General features: G+C 32.2%; 1 protein-coding gene across 5 annotated transcripts in view; it reads left to right on the top strand.

The window, feature by feature from the left end:
* FSTL5 (follistatin like 5) overlaps window positions 1–22319 on the top strand; it is a 639519-nt gene that overhangs the window by 530953 nt on the left and 86247 nt on the right. For 3 of the 5 annotated variants that reach the window (XM_074337776.2, XM_074337777.2, XM_074337778.2), the window contains 2 exons: window positions 5815–5841; window positions 13811–13929. In XM_074337776.2, the coding sequence (XP_074193877.2) occupies window positions 5815–5841; window positions 13811–13929 (146 nt within the window). The remainder of the gene's footprint in view (window positions 1–5814; window positions 5842–13810; window positions 13930–22319) is intronic. The other 2 variants (XM_074337780.2, XM_074337779.2) reach the window with 1 other exon arrangement.

Below are 22319 nucleotides of genomic sequence, written 5' to 3'. Positions count from 1 at the left end.
TACTTTGTGCCTTTTTATTGGTGAGTTCAGTCCATTTACATTAAGGATGATTATTGATATGTGAGGATTTCCTATCATTCTAATTTTAGTTTTCTGGTAAGACTGTGTCTCCATTGTTTCTTTGTCTTTTTGTTGCTGTCTATTATTTCTGTGTGATGGTATTCTATGATTTTCCCCTCTGTTTCTTTTTTTATTATGTTACATATTTCAGTTCTGGGTTTCTCTTTTTGAGTGGTTACCATTAAGTTTATGTAAAAGAAAGTTTGATGTTTAGAGTACTCCATTTTCTTCAGCATGCTTACTTTCTCCATTGCCATATTCCGGTTCAGGCCTTTACTCTCCCCATTTTTATGCTTTGGTTGCCGCAAATTGTCCCTGTTAATGGTGGTCGAATAGCCTCCTTTATTATTTCTTGTAGCGCAGGTCATATATTAGAAAATTCCCTCAGCTTCTGTATGTCCAGAAAGGTCTTATTCCTCCTTCATATCTAAAGGATATCTTTGCTAGGTATATTATTCTTGGCTCATAATTTCTCTCTTTCAATAGTTTGAATATTTGGTTCCACTCCCTCCTGGCTTGTAGAGTTGCTACTGAAAAATCTGATGATAATCTAATGGACTTTCCTTTGTAGGTTACCATCTTCTTTTCCCTGGCTGTCCTGAGGATTCTTTCTTTGTTGTTGATTTTAGACAGCTTCAATACAATGTGCCTTAGAGAAGGCCTGTTGGGGTTGAGGTAATTGGGTGTTCTATTTGCTTCTTGGATTCGAGGATCCAGTTCTTTCCACAAATTTGGGAAGTTCTCATCGACTATTTGTTTGAATGTACTCTCTGTGCCCTTCTCTCTTTCTTCTCCTTCTGGTATGCCCATTATTCTTATATTGTTCTTTTTGATGGAATCAGAAAGTTCTTGTAGAGATCTTTCATTTTTTTTAAGTCAAGTCTCTTTCTTCTTCCATCTGTGTCATTTCCAACTTTGTATCTTCGATGTCACTTATTCTTTCCTCCATCTGGTCAACTCTACTACCTAAGCTGGCTATTTCATTCTTCATTTCTACTGTTGAGTTTTTAATTTCTAGAAATTCTATTTGGTTCTTTTTTAAAATTTCAATCTCTTTGGTAAAATGTTCATGTTGTCCTTTGATTGTATTTCTGAGTTCATTAAACAGCCTTTCTGTGTTTTCTTGCATCCCGTTGAGTTTTTTCAGAACTGCAATCTTGAATTCTCTGTCATTTAAGTCATATATTTCCATATATTTAAGTTCATTTTCTGGAGACTTTTCACTTTGTTTCTGAGCTGCCTTGGTTATTCATGGCAATTCATGATTTATTATTTCTCCTCCTAGACATCTCCAGGATTGGCCTCTGCAACCGGTTGATAGGAAGAGGTCTTTCTTTTGTTTTCCAGTATGTGTTGGTAGAATGTTTTATTTTCTCTCCAACTGCAGCATTTTTATATCTCTCACACTATAGTGTTATGTTTTCTCTGCACTATTCCAGCTTCTCACACAATGGGGGGATTCCCTGCAAGGCGGGCTTCTCTGTTAACAGTTCACCTGGGTCATAGGGCACTGCGTCCATTTGGGGATGCAGAGAGCTTTTGAAGTTCCAAAGCTCTTCCTGCACCAGATTCAGAGCCCGTGTGTTTCAGCAGTTCTGTTTACTCCTGCAGGGATCCACCCAGATAGGTGGGGACAGTGATGTATCAGGTTGTTAGAGGTGGCCCAGAGCAATGGCAGTGACCATTGCCATGGCCAGTCCTGTTTCCACAGCTCCCTCCCCTTTGCTGGAACTATTTGGGGTACAAACTGTGTCTGTGGACCACAGTTCTCAGAACTGCAAATATTCTGTTATTTTGATCAGACACTGCTACTGTTCCACTTCTAACACTGGGCAGGTGGGAGCAGGGCGAGCTCTGCGAGTTTAGGGAGGGGTCTGCGAGACTCAGTGCCTAAGGCTTCCGTTCTCTGCTCAGCAGTGAGGGCTTAAACCACCGTTTTCAGCTTTCTTCCCTCAGTCTTTGCTCCGAGGTCTCTGCTGTGAGCGATGGGTTCAGCCGTGTTATATGCTGCCCCCTCAGCCCTGTTGGCCATAAGTGGAGCCCTAGCAGTCCGAGTTCTTCCCTCTCCCATAGCTGCGGTAGTTCCGGGAAGCAGCGAGCTTGGAGCACTGAGCCAGGTCTGCATCCTGTGCCCACGGGGCCCCATGTCTGCACTTCTCCCTTCCTGCCTCCCCTGCTCACGCAATTTGCCCACTTTTAGGTGAATTCAGTAGTGAGCCTCTTCGTCTTACCTGTCTGCTATGCAGGGAGTCTTTTGTGGAGTTATAGTTGTTCAATTTGTTGTAAATTCCAGGGGAGATTTCCAGAGGCTCACCTCACGCCGCCATTTTGATGACCAAAAGTAATTTCTAATAACAATCACAATCTACTATTTTGACTCAATTTATTATTCTGTTGTTTGTTATGTTTTATTAATTTGAAAAATGCATCTACTTTTAGCTTGCCTTTTCACTAAGGGTATTTATATTACATGTAATAATATGTGATGCACTTTATCAAATCGCATTTTTTTATTTAAGTTATGTTAATTATTCTCACTTGGTATACTAATATATTTATTGATTTCTTAACTAAATTCCATATCATTCTTTCATTGCAAGATAATTCTTGTCGATGATCAAACTTTTAATATCCTGATGAATTATCCTTTCATTCTTTTTACAAATTTTGCCTTTAGAGAAATTGTCCTATAATTCCCTTTGCATTTCTACTATTGTTTGGCTTCACTTTGCTGATTTTATGAAATGAAGGGGGATTTTTTCCACTTTACTCAGTATTCTAATAATGTTTAATACAACTAGACTATATGATTCCTTAAAGTTAGTAAATACTCATCATAAACACCTGAGACCCTAAGAGTATTTGGGGAAGAAACTATTTTTTAAAATGTTTCAGTCAGTGATTATTTTTATTCATTTTTCATCATGTTCAGTTTGGATATTTATATTTCCTTGGATTTTTAAAAATAAAATCCAGATTATCAAATTCATGAGCAAAACATTATATATTAATTTAAAATCATCATAGCTACCATCATTTTTTCTTTCTTCCCTCTCTTTCCCTTCCTCCTCCACCTCCTACCTTCTTGTTATGTCTCAGTAATGCATCAATTTAGTCTACGCCTTACATTTTGGCCATAACTCTGAGTCCACATGTTGAATTCTCATTTTTGTTTTATATGAATTGTGATTTTATATATATATATATATATATATATATATATATATATATATTTAATTTATTGGAGCTATTTTGGGATTTAAATGCTTACACATTTTCATATTTTCTCTGTTGTCTGGATATGCCTAAACTATTTATGACTATTGGAATAAACATACAGAACAGAAACTGTTTATTTTCTAATTTACTGTGTAACTACTCTTGAAAATCTTTCAAGAAAACATAAAAATAAAACTGTATAGTCCATCACTCATTATAAAAATACTAATTCAGTCTTAATTATTATATTATTGAAACTTTGTCTTTTGTCTCTTCATTTTTCAAATATTGGGAGTGATGAGTTAAAGAAGCAGTCTGTGATTATGGATTTATCAATTTTGTATCCTGTCCTAATAGTTTCTGCCTCATATTGCATTGTTATTTGGTTTACATCATTTTAAGTTCAATATGTGTAGTGCCTTGAATTTTACCTTATCTAATGTTGATATCACAAATAGTGTATTTGGAGCTATTTTCTCATAAAAGACTGCCAATCTTAAAAATATGTCTGTCTTTAGTCCTTTAAAATAGCAGTGCTTCAATATACCACTGGGGTTTTTCCATGCTTTTTCCTATATCCCTACAATTGACAGTCAGTTCATGCTTATTTATCTTTTAGACTTCACCTTCAATATAATCATTGGGGAAGTTTCCTCTCATTTCACTTACTGTATCGAATCCACCTGTTTGTCTCTTTCATAACATATTACATTTGTAATTTTGAAGTTATACTCAAAAATGTCATAATTTGAATACTTTTTTCCCCCTTTACTAGAATAAAATCTCTGTTAGCACAGACTGGGTCTGTTCTAATCTGTGTATTGTAGCAATTAATACAATGCCTGGCACATGCTAGGCACTCATTTAATATTCACTAAGTGAATGGGTAAAGCTATTAGAAAACACATGTCTAGTTCACCTTTTTTTATAAGCCAGAAAAATAATAAGTTTTATCATGGCTTAACCTTTCCTGAGCCTACCAAAGAAAAATGTTATCTCCTTTGAGTTGTGTACAGAAGACCTTGATTTTGTCATGCAAAAATTCTCTGGCCTCATCTTCTAACAGTTTTGCCCTCCAACTAGACCCAATTACTTAAATTTCTCTAAATGTGTTATGATGCGGCCCGTTGGTACACCTGAATGTCTCTACTGTCACCCACCCACCACCCCCGCACCTCATATCCTTCTTTCCTTCTTAGAAGCTTGAGTGACATTATCTTTCTTGAACATTACCAATCCGATGTAGCTGCTCAACCTCTGTCTCTCAGAGATGATCATTCTGTCCTGCTCCTATCCACTGAGCCTGTTACTTGTTTCTTAGATTGTACTAATCCCATGGTTATAATCATTTGTTAGCATGGTTCTCCCCCTTCCCAGGGCTATGTCCTCTCCTTGAGAAAAAGATGTATCCTTTTCCTGTTCTCTCCAAGCCCCTTGTAAGCAACGAGAACAACACCACAGAATGCCCTGAAGGGATGCACTTATCATGCATACATATTTGAATAAATATTCTTAAGGAATTAAAACCACCGAGAATCACACACACACAAAAAATATTTAACTGCAAAAATTTGTTTAAGAGAAATATAGCAGGTGCCAAGAACTGTATAACTTGGGCTTTTAGCCTCCAAGAAGGAGTGCTAGATTCCAAACTTGGCCCTGCTACATTCACTGTGGGTATTCAGTTAAAAAAATTGATTATGCTTTAATATGGTTAAAATATTCAGGGAGTAATTAGATATATATGAGATTTTTCTATTAGTTACACTTTCTTTTCACTTATATTATTTTACTTTGAAAACATAGAAATTGGGCAAATTTTAATTAGTAAGGGAGGCACACATTTCCTTGAGAATATTTCTATTGGTATTTTTTCTTTATTTCTATTTTAACTCTCTACTGATTTAGTTTCTGTACAATATTTAATAAACCTATTGTCCAGGAACAATTTAATATAAACCATTACTCTGTACTGAAATAAGCAAGATATATTTGGATATATTTTATTCCGTCTGGTTTAAAAAGTGAAAGCATATACTACTTAAAAACAGGCTACTTCTGTGTTCAAAATCCTGTGTTTTTAAGAATTCTTCATGCTCAGAAATATTGTATATTATGTAGGCATAATATTGTGATTAAGAAATTTTCAAAAATATAACTTTTTCAATTAGTGACTTTTAACTATAATGTCAAATAAATAAATAGTTTAACTACCAATGCTTATTCCAAAGATGCATTTCAATATAATGAACTTAAATATCCCATTCTTTTCTGTGATGCATGAAATGTTCTTTGTTTATTAATAAACTTTGTATTCCAACGAAGAATAAGATATTTCAAGAAATGAACAGACCATTATTAATTGCTCCCAGTATTTTACTGTTTTGTTAATTTAAAATAGTGTGTTGAATTTACTACTTTTACGTACATGTACTATGTCAGAAATCATGACCTCTTTAATAGTTCCTTATATAAGTATGCAACTGAAGCTCTCTTTACTCATTTTTCCTTCTCTTTGTTTTTAACATGCTGCAGTAGCTAACATATTATGGAGAGAAGAAGGTACTGAATCGTGTTACTTCTTATATTATGATTACTTTGCTTAATTTTTAGTATATTTGTTAACTATTAGTATATTTGTTTTTATTTTGATTCAATATGTTATTTAATTATATTTCAATATTTTTGTGTAAACCTCTACTATTAAAAGTATTAAGACTTCTCTCAACTTGAATTATAATAGACATATAGTCAGGAAATGAAATTACAGTGTATTGAAATGCTTTTAAGAGTATAAAATTAAGTCAAATACATAACAGACACGTTGTGAAACATAATGAACCTCCATTAGATTAGGAAAAGAGAAATTATAAAAGCCATGCAAGGGTTGTTTTCAGTTCCTTAAATATAGTCCACATTCTATAAATGGTATCTACTGGTATCTACTGTCATTTATTATTGCTGTTGTTATTATTACTTTTTATTTACACTTAGTTACAAAGGTTGGGGAGTAGGTGTATGACCAGGTACTCAAATAACCCATCAATTTGTGCTTTAATCAAATTATAAAGAGAAAAATGAGTATGTCATAATTACACCCAGTAAACAATGGTCCAAATTATTATCATCACAATCTTCATTAGACAAATTTCTTCCCCCATTTTACCTTCATATATAAGATGGAGTGACTGCTACCTGTGAGGGCCTTGTGTCTTAAGCTTCAAGTAATGTGGGAATTTAGCCATCTCAATTTTGTTCTCAATGATCAAGCATACCCCCCTCCACCCACACACACAACCATTTTTCCTTGGTATTTGTTGATCCTTAAGTCTTTTGTACAAGTTCCTTTAAAGGCTGGATTATTAAAGAGGATCTGGTATAACTATGCCCCCTAAATACATTCCACTTGGATCTTTCACATCTGAATATACAAATTCAGTCATTATTGTAATTAGCACTAACATGTCTGATAGCAGTTCTTTATACTATCTTCCCTCTTGAGATCAAACAAATATTTCTCTGGGCATTTTTAAAATTGATTTCATTTTATCATTATAATGGAAGGAATATTACTTTAGGAGTCAGTTATCAGGTACCATAGATCTGGCCTTTCTGGTTAATTGCTGAGAAAATTTAGATGAGTTTTTTTACCTTACTGAAAGAGATTTTTTAACACAATGCTTGAAATACAGTTAGAACTCTCCTTGCAAATCTGTGATATGTGAATCTTAAAGTATGTGAAACAACCTTCCTTATAGTTTGACTTTTATAATAACCACCATGAACATTATTTTATAATAATTATTAATATGTAATCATGATAATGTAATATTCTTCAAGCTACCATCAACAATATCATAGATGTCCATATGAAATAATATTCCATTAATATTCATGATTTGAAATCACTTTCATCTATCAAAAATTTAGTCTGATAGTTTGGGAAATATATATCCACAATAATTAATCTCCACCAATCAGTGATGTTCTTACTCTTCATGACTTTGACAAAGAATATGTGCTTGAGAAATAATAGCTATTTAGTATATTTTGCAGACAATTTTAAGATATATACAAAAACTGTCTCTGGATAAAATTTTAAAACGTTTTTTTTCGTGTACAATTTTCAGAGCCCCTCATTGTTTCTTAGAATAAAGATTTAAAATAATATATTTGAGAATATAATATACTTGATTTAGATTAATATGCCTCTGTAAATTATTTTTTATAATGCCACAGTTGTTGGCAAGGCATCGCAATAAAAAATGATTGCATGCAATCATGGTAATGGTGGCCAAAGATAATTGACTAATTTGAGGAACCACTGAATCCCAACTATGTATACAATTATTTCATAAAAATTAATTAAAATATTAGCTAACTAAAACTTCCTAAGCCAATTTGAACATTTGAAATAGATAGAATAAATATTTGAAGTAAGCATTTCTCAAATCCATTTTTGATGACATGTTAGCAGTGTTTTCTGTTTGTATTCTTGCCTCTTTACCATGGCTAAGAAAAATTTATCCTAGAGAGAATCAAATTTAGAATGTAGGCACATTAAGATCAATAATGGAAAGATTTGAAAATGATTATACCTCTCATAATGGCATTCTACTTATCTGCAAGTGTTAAAATGATAAAAGTTTTGTTTAACTGAAATTATTTTTTAAAATTTGAACATCTGAGTCTAGCTTAGCCAAGAATTTGTAATATATTTCAACTTTACCAAGTTTAATATGTATGTATCATTTTACATATCACATGGATATTCAAACCTGGGACACAGTCTCCTCTACTTCTCTGGTTTCTCTTTTCAATTATTTTTCTAAGCCATCATTATAGTTTACAGGAATGTAGAAAAACAATAGGAAGAGAGGAAATATCTCACTCATTTATTAACAAACAATTTAAAGAGCCTATTAAATGTAAGGCAGTGAAATCACTGGAAATACAAAGATAAATAAGCCTTTAATCTAATAGGTTAAAGGCTAACTTATTCTTACTGACAATTGTTTCTGCTATGTGATTTTAAAATACGCATTAAAATATTGAGTATGATTTGTTGTCTTCTACAGTCTTTTTATGATCTTGTAATCAAATACAATTTAATAAAGTATTTCCAAATATTTACTTAGCAGACAACTATTTGGGACTATAATATGGTCCAATTTAATAAGTATTTTGGATAACATAAGCACTGAATTAAAGGAATTTAAATTATTTTATTTGCTCAAGGATTAATCTGAATATCAAATATGCTAATTTCAGTTTCCAGGGAGAGATATAGGGTGGTTCATTATATAACATGGCATTTTCTAAATTTATTAGAACATGAAATTGTTGTGATGTATGTCTATAGGCACAATATTGAATATGAGCCACTTTGGGAAATACTGGCTTGATATGACATCTAATGATTTGAATGCAAAAAAAAATTCTATATTTATGAAAATTGTTTCTTCTGATTTGTGTAAGTATTTATGAACCTATTCACACAAAAACATGTTATAGAAACAGTTCAAATAAATCACTATGTTAGTCAGGCTAATTAACATCAGCCAACACAAGATACAAAATAGAAATTGCAGTGAAATCTTACAACAAAGTTTACATTTTATATCATAATCTGATTAGCTTTGTGACCCATAATGTCACCAAAACGTGGGGAGGGGAGGAAGGGATATCGGAAGTAGGTCAGCTTTTAACTACCTCAGCCTGGAACTATTCACATTTTGTTGGCCAGACTTTTATACACTGTAAGGGAAGTCGGGACATACAGAAGAATCCATGCTGACTTAACGACCTCCATAAGCCTCTGGTATAATTCTTTTTAGAGAAAAAATAATGATAATGTGCAGAACCAGATTAACACCTCCCAACAGTATTGAAATAATGTTTAAAATGAAAAAGGAGAATTTTCAGAGAAAGGCTTCTAAATGCATGAGACTTGGAAAGTTATAGCAGTGGAGGGAGGTGGAGACCCTGCCTCCTGATGGCCAGTGCATGATGCCAAAGACACTGTGATCAAGCTCTCAGTATTTTTACTGGCCAGTCACTACCCTCTCTGTTAGAAACGAGTGCCAACCTAAGCTTTTAGTATTCTAAATGACCTCGTAAAAAGTTTTTCAAATAAAAAAGGTGAACTAGCTAGAGATGCTCATTTGCATATATATATCTGTACATACATCACATACAATGTACACATGCATAGATGCATACATGTGTGTGCATATATAAATTATATATATATATATATATATATATATATATAATACCAATTAATAGCAATTATATAGCAAACAGATACTTTATTGTTTATAACCTTTGTTATGGTAATCATTAAATGTGAACTTAATCATGCAGATGTGCATTCAGTTTTTCAAGCATCTTTGGAAGTTCAGGGAATTGAATATGACTCAAAAACACTGGTTGAGATAACATCACTTTCATATATATATTGGTCACATAGAACCCACTTCCTGGATTAATAGTGCCTAATGACACAATCACTCCCAAAAAACTTTCTAGCAACAATGAGTTAGAAAGTCTTATTTTAGTTGAACATAATATAAAGATCTTATTGAGGTGCAATGGTATGATGTTGCTTTGTATGTGAAAAGGTTTTCAGCTCCAGAGGCAAAGATATAAAAAATAGGAACATTCATGAACCAAAAATCTACCCCTGTTCTACCATCTACTCTTGCCTCAGTCTTTCTTTAGCTAAGAAAAAAAAAGTTTTCTTCTATCAAAAAAGAAAAGTAAGTTTAGGATCACTTGAAAGTGAAAAGAATAATACCGACCAATTAAGGACTTTAACACCAAAATGTATCAGTTCAACTGTGATCGGTTACCAAATCACTGCATTGTAGCATTATAATTTGATATTGATTATAACTTAAATGCTAAAATAATGCCAACTTAAGTCAGAGAAAGACAAATATCACCATAAAGTCTCTGTTGTTATTGACTTGAATATTCATCCACTAATCAGAAATTAACCAAATTTTATGGTTGATATAAATTACCTGAAATATTTGCTATATATAATAAATACTATAATTGGGTCATCATGATACACAATTATTCTTGAGCAGCTATCCTCAAAGGATTGAGACAGGAATGTGTATTACATCCTTTTTTTTTTCTCACTCTATTTCGTGTATTTAAAGGAACATTATTGATTCAAAAATCCGCTGGGAAATACTTCTTTCTTATGAGACTGCAAGTAATTCTTGCTTATGTCCTCACTCTCTACAGAAAGAAAAACAAAGCAAAAAGAAAGCTCACAAGGAACAAACAAATTATGGATCACATTCTAGAGTCACTATACTCTATCAGATTAACAATCGACCTGGAAAAGACAAAGTACATGTGTCTGAGTTCACCAAAGAATGGGAAAAAAAACCCAAAACCAAAAAACAGCCTGCACACGTTCCCAATCTTTACTGTGACTAGAGTGGTGAAGCTTTACTGAAGTTAAGGACTTCTGTAATATACTACAAACAAAGCACTAATGAGAAAAGAATTGTAATTAAAACCTGCATGGTTATCAAACTTTTGGGGACTCAAGACTCTGTTACACTCTTCAATATTATTGAGAACTCAAAAGCTTTTGTTTATGTGAGTTATCCACATCCACTTATATTTACCATATTAGAAATTAAAATGGAAAGCTTTAAATGTGTTTTTATTATTTTTTAAAAGTAACCTCAATAATATCTTTACATGTAGCCATAAATAACGTATTTTTAAAGCTATATTTTCAAAAAACAATGAGAAGACTCATACCATTTTACATTTTGCAAATCTTTTTAATGTCTGACTGAATAGAAAATGCTGGATTCCTATATCTGCTTCTGCACTGAGTTGTTGTGACATCACTCATGACATTGTATGTCATGTAGCTGTCTTGTCGAAAATTGCACTGTACTTTTGTGAGAATCTCATCTGTGTGTCTGAGAGCAAAGAAACACAAATAACATGTTAGTATTATTATGAAATAGCTTTGACTTTGCAGATCTGTGAAAGGATCAACTTTGAGAACTGCTCTATTAGAAAATCAAATTGATCTCTTAGGCTCAACGAGTCATAGAATTTGATGTCACAGAAAACTGAAATTTAGCAATATTTCTCACAGTATAGACTTGAGGAAAACAGGACAGTAATAAAATTCTGATTATATACCTTTCACCAACTGTTTTTTGTTCCAACTAATGTTTCAAAGAAGAGATAATGTCAGTTATAAAAATAGTAACAGTTATTGTTTCTTGAAATTTTGCTATGTGTCAGTCACTGTGCTAAATGTTTTATTTTTCCATCTCACTCCATTCTTACAATAGCTGTGCAATATAAACATAATTATTGTCTCTGAATTTGAGATGGGGAAATTATGACACAGACTGAATAATTTTACCCTGGTGCATCAGTAAGTTCTGTAATCATGGTTTGTCTCAGAGCTGTCTGAATCCAGAGAATGGAGTTGATCTCTCTTTGTTGCATTCCCACATTCAAAAAGAAAAACATAACAAAACATGCTAGGCCATAGAAACTTAATACTTATAGCAAATATATAAAATATGTTATTGTTTCTGTACAAATAAAGCTAATAAATCCTCCCAATGAAAATCTCCATCTTTAATTACCGACATCTCTCATCATCACATAATTTATATTGTTCTGTGCTCGGTATATTTATAATAAATGTATATAGGTACAATATTATAGCAACAAATTTAAAATGAAACACATTTACATCATATATTAACATCATAATTTCTTCTGCTGAAAACTAAATATAACTTGTGATGAACAAAATATGTCTAGCAAAAATAATAAGTGGCAAAATATAACTCTTGTGGGTGGGGAGGGAGGAACTCATAGATGACTTCGAAGATATAGGCAAAGCTTTATTTCATAACAGAGTGATTGATGCATAGTTGGTCACTTTATAATTATTATTTTAAGTAATATATTTATGTGTGGTATTTTGTTGGCATTACTATTTTATAAACCCATAGGTGTTATTTTCCCACTGAAAACAATAAAATGCAAAAACAAACTAAACTTTGCATCATGATATCTGTATTTCTTCAATAACTTGTATCCTGGAAAATAGTTTATGCTTTCTAAAAATGCTGATGTGTGATTCATAGTTTTAAAAAGCAAGAAAATAGTCTCTCAGACTTGAAAGAGTGATTTGGATGGATTAAGTGGGTTTTAGAAGAAAATATAGCTCAGGAATTTCATCAGTGCAATAATGCAGTGTGATCCCACTGACTGGCCTGTGTACAGGGTATGGTAAAGTAACAAAAAAGTACTGTAGGGACAGAACATTTTTCAAGAAACTTTGCAAACAGTCTGGACATAGAGTAGTGTCAGATTTAAACATTCAGATTCCTAATTGCAGAATACAATGTTGCAGCATTTTTAGCAGCAATGGTTTGGCTTTCCAAACTTCAAGATTTCAATATCATTGCTTATCTTTTAAAGAACATGTGCTATCACTAAATCATATAAGGTATAATTAGACTGGATAAAGATGATTATGCAAACCAATACAACTGGGCAAGGTAGCTACTCAGGTGAGACTCAGAAAAGGAAGGCCTACTACATATGCATGTATATATATATACATATGTACACGTATATGTATACTGTCAATTCTGGGCATGTTGGAACAAGGCAAGCAGAGGAGACAGAACAGGTGTGCAAGAATATGCAGAGGCTCCCCAGGTGCAGGCCTCAGTTAACCCCACCTGCATTCCAGGTATCTCATTTGGAGCATTCTGAACCCTTTAGGTATGGATTTCTAAAGTGATACCGATTTCTGAGATGCCCCACACTTATCTCTAGTGTGAAAAAATGTTTAAAGTATGGTTTAAGTTACTACACTGAGCTTTTTCTGAAACCTTAAATTAATTCAAGTTTTAAAGTATAGAAATAAACCCAAAATACTGCCGCTGTAAAATAATGATATAGAAGACCTCTCTGTGGGGTTATATTTATAAAAATTAGTTCATGGAAATACACTTTCTCCAAAATCTGAGGAACTTGGTCTTTTTATTTCTAAAAGTCTTCATATAAGTTAATTCCTACGAAGAATGACATTTCATTTTCTCCAGGAAACTCTAATAGAAATACTAGAATAAACATGGTTCTTCAAAAAGTACTTTTATTCTTAACACCTAATTTAAGTGGAGAAGGCATCACACATAATTTGTGCATCAAAGAGTTCATAATTTCCATTTGTAATTATTCCAAAAGTTATGAAACATTCATTAAATTATATAATTAATGTTATATTAAATTATATTAAAGAAATTTAGATATGGAAGAATAAAGTACAAAGTCTGCATAATGTCACAAAGTTGCCTGGGCATACAGTAAAAGCCACATGTGGTTAGCTTTATTAACATTACATGACTTCACAAATTGATATCCTGTCATTAATGTGAGAGGCACTGAATTTTGGTCTTCAAGTTTTCTCATAATTTTATTTTGAACTTTTAAATGTCTTTTTATTTCTAAGGTCTGGGAATTGGAAACATGTTCTATGTTTTTTATGAAGATGGAATCAAAGTGATACAACCCATAGAATGTGAATTTCAGAGGCACATCAAACCTAGTGAAAAGCTCCTTGGATTTCAGGCAAGTATTTTAATTATTCCTTTGCATTTTTATGCAGCAATTGTGTTAAGTACAATTACATATTGGAAATAAAATGAAAAAAAAAAGTAGAAGACTTTTGGAAAGAAAATTTTAAAACTATAATATTGGCTGTTACTCTATGCAGGTTTTATATTTAAAGTTGGTACATAATATATTGTGCATTCCTAAATACTGGTTTGCAATTAAAATAAAGGTAATAGAAGTGAAATACCAAAAATGAACACAATTCTACCTGCTCTTTAATTTAGAATATTTCCCATTTTTAGTACGCAATATTTACTTTAACAAAATGAAAGAAAATACCGTGTAACTAATCTGAGGGGAAATTGGGGTACATTCAGTGCTTTATAACTGCTGGTTCCCATTTACTCTTCATTTCATTTTCAATGAGGTGTCAGGGAATGAACAATTTAGATTGACATGGGAAAATATAAATTCCTTTATTTATTTACGTGTACCTTACCTTTCTCAGAAAGATTTCTTTTTCTATAAACTTTGGGTACAGCATTCAGAAAATAAAAGAATGTCTGACAAAATGGGTATTGATTATACATATTAGAAATATTTTTTGCATGATGATAAGAAAATATGTTTTATACTGCCACAGATATCTACCAGGGTGCCACAAAAGTGTATACAAGTGGACACTTTGGTCAACATTGCTCAAGCAGTAGTTTGCCATGATCAGAAGTGTCTGGATGCTGATGGTAACCACTTTGAGAACCTCTTGTAGTTGAAGAAGTCAAACATGACTTGTATTCATTTTTTGTTATTGGTATATATTGAGTATTACAATATTAATACAGTTTTCCTTTCTTAAAATGTGTATACATCTTTTGGCATCATATATATATATATATATATATATATATATATATATATATATATATATCTCCATGTATTTACATGTAAACCAAAAATATGCAATACTAAAGTTATATGCTACTTATGTGCTTCCCCACAAGTTCATACATACACCAAACATCCGAAATAAGGTAAGTTATTGGCAGACTTCATCGTGTAACCCTCTTTAGATACTCATTTTTAAAGTTAGCATGGCCATGAGATATGAGTAAAATAGACATTAATGCCATAGTTTAGATCTTTTATGTTCAACTCTTATTTCCAGTTTGCTAGTAGCCAGTGTTGCTGTCCTATACTGATACACTCATATAGACAACAACGTATACCTTGAAGTCATGCCCCAGAACGGGCAAAGGAAAATAACTGTGAGCATGAGACAAGAAGTTCAGCTTTCCTTCAGATGTTCTGTATGATAAAGTAATCTAATGACCTTTTCTTTCAAACAAAGGGAAGAATTTAACTCATAGATTGTTTAAAACTATGACGTTATGAAGAAGTGCATCTTGAGAAGTGAAAAGAAATTTAAGGATAGAAAGAATTCCTATATTTCAAACATTACTACATTCTTATGGAAGAGTTAATAAAAGAGTGATAAATATCAGATTTGTATTTTTAAGAAAAGAGCAACTATTAAATTGTGTGTGTGTGTGTGTGTGTGTGTGTGAATGTATGACATTTCTACTGCTTTGGATGTTGAAATTAATATACAAAGATATTTCATCTGACCAATATATTTCTTAAAGCCCTAAGAATAATATAGAGGATGATAAATTGCCTTAAAGTATGTTGCAATTATAATTGCTAAATGTAGAAACTATAGGCATTCATTTATACAAAAAAAAAGACATCTTTATTGTGTAAATATTATAGTCCATATATATGATATATAGGCTAGGGCAAATGGATATTTATTTAATATTGCTCTATATTTTACTCCTTAATGTGAGCTAAGCTTAAATAATTAGAATATTTATAAACAGCCATTTTCATGATACACAAATATACGGGAGTAGAAATAAGGAGAAATTGATCATGTTATGCTTTGAAAATAAGTGTAGAACAAAATACTTATTTCTTATATGAAATTATTTTGTTTTCTATTTTTAAACAAGAGAGATGTCTGTTTCAGAGTATGTAAACTATTTGGTGCTACATTCCACAAGATTTAAGTATCTAATTATATAATAATTTCACAAGAAAATTATGGAGTACTATATGAGGAGAAAATTTTTCTCCAGAGAAATATAACTGATAGGATTATCTATATCTATTGTGTATCTGTATCTCTGTCTCTCTATCTCTATGTCTTTATTTTAAGTTCTTAGCTTAAGTGATGGTGGGTGTGGTGGCAAGTCTGAACTCTGTTGGACAGGCCAGCTACTCAGATAAAAGTTCAAATTGTAGTCTTGGTCCGGAATCCACAGTTTAGATCAGCCGACTGGAAACTCAGAAACAGATTGCTATTATAGTCTTGAGTCTGAAATCTGTAGGCAGACTGGAAATGCAAGCAGAATTTTTATGTTGAAGTTAGAGGCAGACTTCCTTTTCCTTTGGGAAACCTCATTCTTAAATATTAAGGCCTTCAACTGATTGAATCAGGCATACTCACATTATGGAGGGCGATCTGTTCTATTGAAGGGACAAGAATACAACCTTCATTTATGACTAAAACATTTAATAAAATGGGTATAGGAGGAAAGTACCTCAACATAATTAAGGCCATATATGACAAACCCTCAGCTAATATACTCAATGGTGAAAAACTGAAAGCTTTCCCTCTATGATCAAGAAGAAGACGAGATGGCTCCTTTCCCCACTGTTATGCAACATAGCATTGGAAGTCCTTGCCAGAGCGATCAGGCAAGATAAAGAAATAAAAGGCATCCAACTGGGAATGAAGAAGTCAAATTGTCACTTTTTGCAGATGACATGATTCTGCAAAACCCTTAAAGACTCCACCAAAAAACTATTAGAAACAATAAATGAATACAGTAAAGTATCTGGCTATCAAATCAATTTACAAAAATCCATTGTGTTCCTATATACTAACAATGAAATTTCAGAAAAAGAATGAAAAAAAAATCCTTTTGCAATTACAACAAAAATATTAAAATACTTAGTAATAAAGTTAACAAAAGGATGAGAAGGACCGATACACTGAAAACTGTAAGACATTTTTTTCAAAGAAATTGAAGAAGGCACAAAGAAATGGAAAGACATTCCATGTTAATGGATAGGAACAATCAATATCGACAAAAATTGCCATATTACCCAAAGCAATATACAGATTTAGTGCAATCCCCATAAAAATCCAAATGTCATGGTTTTAAAGAAATACAACAACAAAAATCATCAAATTTGTATGGAATCACAAAAGACCCCAAATAGCCAAAGCAATCCCAAGAAAAAGAACAAGGCGAGAGGCATCATACTCCCTGACTTCAATTTATACTTCAAAACAACAATAGTCAAAACAGCATGGTATTGACAGGAAACAGACACACAGACCAATGGAATAGAAATGAGAACCTAGAAATGTACCCACATATATATAGGCAGACCATTTTCAACAAAGGAGCCAAAAACATACAATAGAGAAAAGAAAGCCTCGTCAATTAATGGTGCTGGGAAAATGGAAAAGCCACATGCAAAAAATGAAACCAGACTGCTGTCAACATATACCAAAATTAACTAAAAATATATCAAAGACCTAAACATAAGACCTGAAACAATAAAATGCATAGACAAAAGCATAGGTACTAAACTTATGGACCTTGGATTCAGAGAGGATTTTATGAATTTGACCTTAATGGCAAGGGAAGTAAAAGTAAAAATAAACGAATGGCACTATATCAACCTAAAAAGTCTTTCACACAGCTAAAGAAACCGTCAACAAAGCAAAGAGGCAACCAACTGAATGGAAGAAGATATTTTAAAATAACACCTCCAATAAGAAGCCAATATTCAAAATATATAAAGAATCCATGCAACTCAAGACCAAAAATACAAACAATCCAATTAAAAAATGGGCAGAAGATCTGAACAGACACTTCTCCCAAGAAGACATGCAAAGAGCCAACAGATATATGAAAAATTGTCAACTTCACTGGCTATTAGGGAAATGCAAATCAAACCCACAATGAGATACCATCTTACAACTGCTAGCGTGACTATCATTAACAATACAAGTAATAACAAGTGTTGGAGAGGCTGTGGAGAAAAAGGAACCCTCATACTAGTACACTCCTGGTAGTAATGTAAATTGGTAGAGCCTGTATGGAAAACCCTATGGAGATTTCTCAAAAAGTTAGGAATAGAATTACCATCTGACCCAGCAATTCCTCTCCTGGGTAGCTATTCAAAAAACCTGAAAACATTTATCCTTAAAGATATATGCAGCCCTATGTTCATTGCAGCATCATTCAAGTCATGGAAACAGCCAAAGTGTCCTTAGATAGATGATTGGATAAAGAAGTTGTGGTACATATATACAGTGAAATATTACTCGGCCATCAGAAAAGATGAAATACTGCCATTTGCAACACCATGGATGGATCTTGAGATTATCATGCTAAGCGAAATAAATCAGACAGAAAAAGTCGAGACCCATATGATTTTAGTAACACGTGGGATATAAAACTGAAAGCAACAAAAAAGCGACAAACAAAACCTCATAAACACAATCAACAGTTTAGTGATTACCAAAGGGTAATGAGAGAGGTTGGTGGTAGAAGAGAGTAAAGGGAATCAAATATATGGTGATAGAAGGAGAACTGACTCTGGGTATTGAACACCCAGTGCAATATATAGGTTATGGATTATAGAATTTTACACTTGAAACCTATATAATTTACTAACCAATGTCACCCCAATAAATTTAACAATAATTTTAAAAAGTAAAGCCAACTAATTGTAAATGTCAATCACCTCCACAAACACCTTCATAATATCTAGACTAGCGTTTGACCAAATAACTGGGTATCGTAACATAGTTGACATATTAAATTAACCATCATATCTTACTATCTCTTTTAGTCAGGGACCTTATTTAATTAGTGTTTATATTCTCACCATGTTTAGTACAATTCCTTATACATGACAGGGAGTCAACTAACATTCGTTAAATGAATTTAGTGAAAATTCCATTGCTTAGGGCCTGGGGCTCTTCATTCTTTTATGCATTCTCTAAGTTTAAATATGTACACCTCTAATTTCCTCCTCACTGTAATATGTCTCCTTATTTTACAATTTCCACATTTAGTGTACGTTTACTGTGTTTGTAAAAAGAAATGTTTCATAGAATAATTTATCATTGAATTGTTTCAGGGTAAATATAACCATGGATCTATTAATTCAGTATCACATAGTCAAAATGTACTGTGTAAAGCTCTGTATAAGATAGTTTGGAGTTCCATTATAGAAAAAGTGTCTAGTTCATCTAGATTTCAGAAGATAAATGTCATGAGCATGAGTAGTGGAAATGAGTCTTTATCAATCTTTTTTTTTCCCCACACACACACAAAAAAGGATTCAGCATGAATATAGTATCTTTGAAAGTCACTGCTGATATTAAGAGAGTAGCAGTGCAATTCCCAGTATAACTCATCGGCCAGTAAAGTTTAGAGAAAAACTGAAATATTTAAAATATAGAACCTTCCATCAAACCTCTCAGAAGATGCTGTTTGCTTGCTCTAAATAAAAATTCAATTTTGGTGCAATGTCAGATTACATCAGGGTTCAACTTCTGATACTGAGTTAGTAAGAATTCATATAACATGGTTTCAGTTATACTTTTATCTCTAGTTTTGTTGTTGTTGTTGTTATGTTGCCTTACTAGATAGGATTCTTGCTATATTTATCCTAGTTGTACACACGATTTCCTCTTGTCACCTATAGTATTATCTTAAAGCAAATCGAATTCTTATATTCAAATTCCAGTCTTATAAATTCAGAACTAAAACTGAAATAAGTTTGGGAAAACATTTAAATTACAGGCTCAGGTATGACAGACTTTTCCAAAATTACCGACTTTTTCACCCTTCTAGTTTTCAACTATTGTCTCGTACTTACCAATGACTCTTTTAATCTTTAATACTTTTTCTAGCTCAATTACTTTTATGTTTGCTTATTATGGATCTAGCTGTTGTTCTTCACACATGCCACGGTGTTAAATATTTTCTCACGGTACTACAGAGGAGAACTTAAAGAAAATCACATACGTCTTTTCATGCATAGGCCTTACGTTTTGGGACATAGAGGCTCTATCCCTGGTATTAATGCTAAATAACACTGAACTGCAGAGAAACATACTTTCTATAGGAAGTTCATCTCAATCACTTCTAAAATGTTTGTTTTCTAGGTTTGGAATGTTCACATATGAAAGTTACTTTACCTTTATAAATAAATGCTATGAGTACTCTATTAGAATGAAAATTGTACGTAACAACAGGTTGTCCATAGTTTCCATAATACTTAGATATCACAAAATTAAAAGAGATTAGAAATGGGAAATACAGCAGTCCACATTTCTCTCACCTCTGACAGCCTTCAGGGTATTCATCAATCCCTTTAGTAATACTTGCAAATGTCCCTTTTTGGGACTTCATTCTGTTTCTATTCTATCACTTCTCCAAACTACAAAAATACTTGTTAAAACACCAGCCCCTTTGCATGATGCAGACAATTCATTTCCCCATGAAGCCATTGAGCAAGCTTTTGAATTCAGTACCACTGTATATTTCAGAAAGGTAATCGAAGTGTTTCCCCACTTATTCTTTTCTCAGTGGTTCTCTATTCAAACATGGATTAACTTACAAAGAGTTCTAGAATGATAAAAATGTAAGCTCTAGTCCCTTTGTGGTTACAAAGATATCCTGCAAAGAGCTTCCTAAACAGAGTAATGTAAACTACCTCTAACTATTCTTTGGAATATTACTCTGTAGATTTTGAAAGAGACATATTTATGAAATTGGTCTTTGAAGCCTAGACTTAAAGAGAGCTTCTAATATTTTATTAAAAATCACAGTGTTTTAAAATTCTTAAATTGTGCTTCTATTAGACTTTATGTATGTAAACCTAACATTGGGAGGGGCAGTGGTGAGAACATGTAAATTGTGCATCAGCTTTTTAATGGAGTTTTATTGCATATTAATTGGGTTAAATATTTTTTCTAAGATAGCATATTAAGTCTTTAAGAGATTATTAATAGGAGCCAGCCAAGTTATTTGAATAAATACTACCACACTGTTATATTTGTCAGACGATCTATTGCTATAATTTTAAAACATTTTTATATGAGTAATAAGAGTACATTCTATGCACTTTAGGTAGAGTGTGTTTACATTAATTTAATGTAATTTGAATTCTTCAACAGAAACTTCTTAAAGTAAAATGGAAGAGTTTAACTTATTAAAAAATTATTCCTACAAATAAATGTCTTTAAACATGCAACTTTTTTACTTGAGATTTACAGAATCATATAAACATATTTTATATGGATATTAAACTGCATTTTCTGTACTAAAATTTAGTTTTAGTCACAAAAAAATTACCTATTTCTTTGTTCAAAGTAACAGATTTGTATGGTAAAAATAATACAAAAAGTTTAGATCAAAAGTAGTAGTTTCTTAATTGATGCCACCCTATTCCCAGTCCCACTGCATGCAGTCAATTACATTTAATCACTTTAAACAATGTGCTCAGAAGTGGTATTTCTTGAATGATCAATATCAGATATTTTCTATTGGGGTTCCTCTATGAAAGATGACAGTTTTGCTTATATGACTGTTAACTTTTCTTCTTTCTAAATATGAAAGTTACATAATTTTCAAATGTTTTTATGGATTTGATTTATAATTTTAATTATTTATTTAATTCATAGTACTTTTTCTTGAAATTTCTTAAAGTTTCTATTTAACTTTAATTTTCTGAGCTCTTGATTGATTTCTCATTGTTTACATTTTGTATTTCAACAACAGTTGTAAAAACTGCAATTTAAGACTGAAGGTTTGTCATTTCTTTCATATCATTTTAGATAGGTCATAAATCTCAGTTTGTACAGTTTGAGATGAGGTGCAGGAAGAAAAAAATGCACTAAATTAATATCTTTCACTTTATTTTATTTTATTAAAATTTGAATTGCAATTTTTTTAAATTTATTGCTGAATATTTAAACTGATGTTTGTAGTTTTCCATATCCTTTGCTGTGCAATGATTTCATGTTCTGTATGTTGAAATTTAAGATATGAATGACTATACAATAAGAATTATAAGAAAAACAAAACTAAACCTGAAAACTGCCATTCATCTTTTAACCTCTTAAGCTGCTAATTTATTGTCCATTAAATCTCCTTTTCTTTTCTATTTTAGTAATTTATATTCAAAATTTTATTAAAGCATTTTTAGGGGACATATTGTGGATTATTTAGCAAATTAATGGCAAAACCTGACATTCATTTAGTTCTTGCCAAACAACAAGGCAATTATTCCACCCCATTTTAAATCTC

The sequence above is a fragment of the Rhinolophus sinicus genome, chromosome 15, assembly GCF_057876585.1.
Source record: "Rhinolophus sinicus isolate RSI-liver-muscle chromosome 15, RSI-T2T, whole genome shotgun sequence".
Classification (NCBI taxonomy): Eukaryota; Metazoa; Chordata; class Mammalia; order Chiroptera; family Rhinolophidae; genus Rhinolophus; species Rhinolophus sinicus.
Note: the sequence above shows the minus strand (reverse complement) of the source record. Positions and strands in the feature narration are given on the sequence as shown.